This window comes from Panulirus ornatus, chromosome 12 (genome assembly GCF_036320965.1).
Source record: "Panulirus ornatus isolate Po-2019 chromosome 12, ASM3632096v1, whole genome shotgun sequence".
NCBI classification, from domain to species: Eukaryota; Metazoa; Arthropoda; class Malacostraca; order Decapoda; family Palinuridae; genus Panulirus; species Panulirus ornatus.
Window position 1 is genome coordinate 37,378,448 of NC_092235.1, and position 6,728 is coordinate 37,385,175.

A 6,728-nucleotide genomic window follows, 5' to 3' on the forward strand; every position below is an offset into this window, starting at 1 on the left:
TCAATAAGAATCAATATTCAACCACTGTATGTCTGAGTCTGTATAATGATCCATAGTTGAGGAAGCCTAGGATCACCCGTATAACGCTTCCGGGCTCAGACTTCAGACGGGTAAGTGTATGTAATATGTAGTATTTTAGCATTGTACCGTAGACAGGTAAGATTCAACATTGATACACATGAAGAATATTTAGGAGAGGAGTTAAATAACACATCCAATCTTCATGAAAGGTTTATTGATTCAACATAATTGATATATATATATATTTATATATATATATATATATATATATATATATATATATATATATATATATATATATATATATATATATATATATATATATATATATATATATATATATATATATATATATATATATATATATATAGTTACAAAAGCTACTGCAGTTGGCACTTCTGCAGTCCGCCTGTCTTGTGTCAGTCACTTGGCAACTTTATGGGAGTGGCTGGCTCGTCTTGGTCACATACTACGGAATCTTTAGACTGAGAAAACTTAACTTTCATTTAACACTTTGTTGACACCGTCTCGCTACAGCCACTTCCATACAAAGTTTTATACAAAAACATAGTTGAAGTCGTTCGTTAAGTCACTGCCCAGGCAACCATCTCTCCATACTACTGCTGTTGTCTATAATCCTTAAAACATAATGCACGAAGAAAGATCACCGCGAAACACTATAAGCCTATGGTGTCTGGAGTGCTTCCATCTGGTCTTGAACAGCTGGCAACACCGCTAAAACCTCATGAACGGTCTGATAAGTCGCTAAGAACGCCGCCGTCCTTCCTGGGAACAAGACATAACCATGAACAATAGTGAAGGGTGTAGTGGGGTTGGCGTGAGGCTGGAATGGTCATAAAGGCAGGTTGACCCTCATAAGAGGACATCCGTCAGATCGCACACTATTTATAACTGTCATTCTCAACCAACCAGAAGACGCTCATCGTCTAAAGTGAAGCCTAACTCGTAGCGTTAGACCACGGTAGAGGATAGATCTCGCTGCGGCAGGGGGGGGGGGGGGGGGGGGGGGGGGGGGATTACGTCGTATAGACCTGAGAACCAGGTCAGGTGGGAGGCCACTTTGGGAGCCAGGTCAGGTGGTGTTGGGTCTTGGGAGCCAGGTCAAGAGGGCCTTAAAGCCGAGTCAGGTTGGGGGTAGCACCGTTGTGGTAAAGGAGAATAATATTACCCGTTTCATGATAAGCACCACATCAGCGGTACATGTGCGACCAACAAGGAAGGTAAACACATCTGTTCTTAAGACATGAAAGTCTCGTGTGTCACAACCACATCGCCGGCGAATTACAGTAATTCTTTTCAATGGTTTATGGAAAGAATCGTTGAGACTAGTTAACTGACTTATTCACATTGAATTTATAACCATCACTGAACGAAAATCATTGATTCTGGAGAAAAAAGATAATGACATGGGATGCCTGCGGCAGCTAAGGTAAATATTAGCCATTAGTGTCCCGGGAGAAGTACCTCCTGTGGCCAGCGGTTGGCCAGGGAGGACGGTAGAGAAGGTTGATGATTATGGGAACCACTGTAGGCAGAAATATGACTAGCAAAATGTCCCCAGTAAAGATTCAAACATTTCCAAAATTATTAGCTTTGGTAACATAATATACTATCACTGTGTTATGGTGGGTTCTGCGTTACAGTATTACGGTATGTTATGTGTTGCGGTGTTAACGCTGTGTACTGTGCCATGGTGTGCACTGTGCTACGCTGTGTACTACGTACGGTGTATACTGTGTTATGGTGTGTGCTGTGTTTATCTTTCAGAGATTAGCTTAAAGTAATGGCGTCGTAATGTTAATGTTGATGATAATATATTTCTTACTATGTACAGGCACCCAGCGAACTCTAGTTTGGCTTCATACTAAGTGACATTCTCATCAACTTTTCGAAAAAGGTGACAGAATATACTTTCTTTAATATTTGGTAGACATATAATGGACTAGTGACTTCCTGGAGAAGAGGAGACGAAATAATGTTTAGAGGAAAAGATGATAAAGGAAAAGTGAATCAGTGCTTCACTGAAGGAAGGGAGATTCGTCCTCTAGTGACGGGGACATTCCAGGAAATGACATACGTCTGCTCTGAATATTTCTACCAACGGGCGTGATGTCGTCACTCCTGATATTGAATTTCTCTAAGGCTCTAGCCACGGCCCCGTCACACACGCCTCCCCAAGGCCTGGCGCGGTTTTCGGCAGTAGGTTCCAGGTGAATGGAGTTCGACCTGGACCTTCCGCAGTGCACCACAGCTGATGGAGACACAGGCTGGATGCTCATAGATCTTGGGCGACTTCTCCATTCTGATTGCAACTCTTCCTCCGTGACGGGAGTGTGGGAATCACAGTCGTCCCTCTCCACTGAACCCTCACTGCCTTCGCTGACCATACTACCTATGTCACTCGTGGCTGATATAGATCTTACGTACGATGAAGCGGATTTTCTACCACTAGTGAGGGCATCCTCCTCCTCCTGGATAATGGATAGTTCTCCGGAGCCAACGAGGCCTCGCTCTGATGCAACTTGCAAATTCCTGTTGTCTGAATCTTCTTTGGTATTCTTCTCTGATTCGGTCGGGACAAAACTGTTTAGATCTGATTCACACGGTTCTGTCGATGCAACATTCATTAACGAGTCTGGTACTACAAGCGTGATGAGGTCTTCATGGGCCTCTGTTAGCGTACACTGGGACTCAATGGATGCTGTACTGTCGATGCTTCTGCTTCTGATATACGTAGTTGGCTCGTCAAGAGAAACATAAGCTTCGTCAATGTCTCCATGAATTTCTTGTTCCACAATGTTGTCATTGACGTCCCCGCTTTGAGTTTCTGTTTTGGTGTTATCTGTAAAAATCTTGATTTCGGGGAGATCTAAAGTGGTAGGTCTTTTTGGTTTTGTAGGTGTCCGTGGACTGTCGAGGTTCCCATCAACACTCTCCAGGGAGGACGCCTGGGAAACATCACTGCCTCCACTATTGTGTTTCTTACTCTTGCGTTTTCCAGTTGGAGTCGTACTACGGGGTCTATCCTGTTGCACTCCGAGGTTACTATTATTCTTCCCCAACTTTAGTCTCTCAGTCAAAGGGCTTCTCTCTAGGTCAATTGAACCACGTCTTCTGCCGCTGCCAGTACTGTGTCTTCTTTCTTCTCTCTCCTGTTTCTCCAGCCGCTCCTGTTGTCGTTCATGTCGCTCGGCCAACCGCTGCTCTACGTGTGATACTGACTTACGACGGCCACTCGGAGATGAAGTTCCTTCAGAAGTTTTCTCTTGCATTGTTCTGTTGTTTGTGCGCGTCGTAACCTCGTGCTCAGAAACTGCACTCCCCTTTTGCTTCTCCCTTTCTTCTTTTTCTCTTTCTTTTCTTTCTTTGCGTCGTCTTTGTGCTTCTCGTTTCATGCGTTCTGCTCGGTTGCCTTTGGGAATTTTCTGCGTGAGTTGTGCTTCAGGTTGTCTGTGATTATGACGTGGGCAGCGACTGTCGCAGACTTCACCACCGCGACCACCACGTCCACCTCCACGAAGGCGAGCTTCCTTTGCCATACTTCCGCTGCTTCCAGACTTTGGGGACACCTGGGCCGCTATAACGCTGTTCAGGTTAGTGTTGTGTATGGTAACAAGATCATTATAATCCTCGTCATCTCTGGAAAATCTGGATTCAAAATAACCAAGTTTGTGTGGGCAATCGATCTCATCGATTTGATCTATGGAAGCTAAACTTTTATACATTCTGCAAGACATATCAGCCTCCTTTCCGGTAGAAGCAAGCATGTGGATGAAAATGTTATTGCAACTTTGGTAGACAGAATTCTCTTGATTGAGTTGAGAGAGGGCAGAGAGAGCTTCCACTGACTGTGAAAAGGATCGTAGATCCTTTAGTCTTTCACGAGATTTTGAAATCCCGAGTTTAGCATCGAAAAGTCTCTCTCGAGATTTAGAGATTGTTTTCTTTAGGTTTGACATTTGGATCCTTTCTGACAAGACCTCGCGAGACTTAGACATGCTTCTGAGGCGGTCAAGGTTAGGTCTAGATGGTGTACGAGACAACTGACGGGATATGGATGGTGATGAAACTGGAGGCAGGGAGGAGACTGGTGACGTCAGAATGGAGGCGGATTCGGGAAAAGAGGGTGCCTGCTTCAGTGGGGTGTTAGGATGGAATGGTGGCAAACCGATGTCCCTCGTAGGTGAGGTAATGTCTGACGTCACAGTGCTGGAGGCCGGCGTGACGGGTGTGGGCGTGGCTGGTGTTGGGGTGGACACAGGAGTGGTAGGCAAGTTGAGGGCAGACGGCGGTGTTGGTCTGTCCATCTCTTTCTTCATCCAAGGGTGGGCTAGGCATTCTCGTACACTCATGCGGCGCCTGTTGATGAAAAGATGGACATATCAACCATCACATTTAAAAATTGGTATTTTCTAGTAATTCATTATGAAAAGAAATGTTTTCCCTTCTAATGAAACTGATTCATTAACGCCTCTCTCGCACCAGATGAATATCTCATAACTCAGTAAGGATATGAACCTGGGTGTAATATTCTATGGTGATGGCAAGCCAAGCAAGCAGATGCACGGAGGCAGTGAAAAGGGTGAACAAAATCCTTGGATTCATAGGAAGGACTTCCAAGTTAAGCCTCGGGAAATTATTCTCACGCTTTACAACTTGCTGATGCGTCCCATCTTGAATATTGTGTTCAGTTATGATTAACCTACTTGAAGACAGACGTAAACAGACTGGAGAGAGTACAGAAGGGAGCTAGCAAGATGACTCCCGGCTTGAGAAGCAAATCCTATGAGAGCCGACCAAACGAAATGAATCTATTTTCCTTAGAAAAGAGAATGTTAAGAGGCGATCTAATACAGATATTTAGAATCATTAAAGGCTTCGCTAATTCTGACTAACGAGGTGCTTTAGAATAAATTCGTTTGAATTCACTTGCAATCATTGATACATATCCCTCCCTGGGCAAACTTTTTTTTCTCGATTGAGGCGAAGTACTTTTTCTTCAGAAGGATTGCTAACATATGGAATGATGTATCAGATGGAGCAATTGAAAGCAGTACCTACTATATAGATGCGCTTAAGCATAGACTTGACGAATGTTTCGCTGCAAATCCACGACTGACATTATTTGCAACTCCTTAGCTACACGATAAGTTTACAGGTCTTCCTCTTAGAAAAAGATTTGTTCGTCTTTCTACTTCTACAACATTAGTACATGAATATCTGTTCTCTTCCACCATCACAAACAGCCTCGTTAGGACCCAGTGGTCTGTTGCTGTTAGCATTCAGGTGTATCCAGCTGCATACTTCAAAACGCTCGTGGCCATTCATACTGTGTAACCCTCGACCATCCTGAGTTCCTGATGAAGTTCCTGAAAATATGGACGTCCCATGGATCTGCGCCGCAACCTTCCTCCGATCCTCAGTATGTATTGTTCTGCCAGATACAATATGGTATACCAATAACTGACCAGATACCGTCCAGCGATCCACACCATCCTTGCCAAAAACCTATCCATAGACTCCCACTCACGTATCAAAATGGCCTTTTGTGGCTGATCTGACGAAAGCGATCCCATTAAGCAGGACCTTCGTTTCTTACAGTGCCCGACACTACATAGGACACACAACAACGTGATCTTAGCTAAAATGTCCGATCGTTGCTTACCACCGTCGACAGACGCTGACATTTCGATTGCATATTCTGACCAAAGAAAACAGTTTTAAGAATTACAAACACTTCATAGAGTGTTGTGTCCCAATATTTTGTTCGATGCTCTTGGATTGAGACTTTCTCCACTTGAGGCGTGAGTACCTGGTTAAAAGACCTACTTTCATAAGTTTCCTTACTCCTAACCCAACCACCTCGAAAAAGAGAAAGGCATTTCAAAATTAATCCCTCATATTTTCCGTTCTGGTCATGTAGTTACTATACATAGATATCTATAATAACCAAGGAGAGAGCGGATGAGCATTATACTTCTAATGATATATTGTAGACAATAATCTAACCATAAAGGAGGACTGACACGGCCGTCTTCACATCTGCTTCTGTGACAGAAATTAATAACTTCGAAACTGCGTTGCGAGTTTTCTTTAATCTTGGCAGAAATGTTGGGCATGACGAAAGAACACAAGCCAAACGCTTTTCAGGTGCGGTTCTTGCCAGAAAACAATGCTTTTCCATTCTATATATAATCGACTATGTCTGACACAGGCTACCACGACCACAGTGATTGGACGGTGATGAGGGGCCTGAGGATGGGAGGGTCAGACATTGGATAGGTATGAGGAAAGCAGGGCCGTGCAGGGAAGAGGAATCTGGAGAGGGAGGGCTTTGCAGTGGATGTGCCTTGGGGAGTGGAGGAACGTGCAGGGAGTGGGGATCTGGGGAGGGAAGGACCGTTCAAACTGTGAGAGCCACTTGAGGGAAGGGCCTTTTAGGGGACAGTGGTCCTGGGGGAGAACAGCTTTACCCGAGGTTGGGGCACTGGGGATAGGAGGGCCATGAAGGTGATAGGAGTCTGGAGGCTGGAGGGTAGTACGGGGGCAGGTGTCTAGGGAAGAGAGGTTTGGGGACTAGAGAGGGGAGGGCCTTGCTGGAGTCTCGGGTCTTAGAAGGCGAGGGCCTTGCCAGGGGTGAGGGTCTGGGAAAGAGAGGTCTGTTCAGGGGTGTGAGGTGGAGGAGA

The 6,728-nt window shown here is 44.8% G+C and overlaps 1 protein-coding gene across 2 annotated transcripts in view; it reads right to left on the bottom strand.

Moving 5' to 3' along the window:
- Positions 1–241: 241 nt before the first annotated feature.
- The window catches only part of LOC139752020 (uncharacterized), a 786,065-nt gene continuing 779,578 nt past the window's right edge, over positions 242–6,728 (bottom strand). Inside the window, exon 3 of one of the 2 annotated variants that reach the window (XM_071667798.1) lies at positions 242–4,401. In XM_071667798.1, coding sequence (XP_071523899.1) covers positions 2,061–4,394 — 2,334 coding nt within the window. In that variant the 5' untranslated portion in view covers positions 4,395–4,401 and the 3' untranslated portion in view covers positions 242–2,060. The remainder of the gene's footprint in view (positions 4,402–6,728) is intronic. The other variant, XM_071667797.1, reaches the window with a different exon arrangement.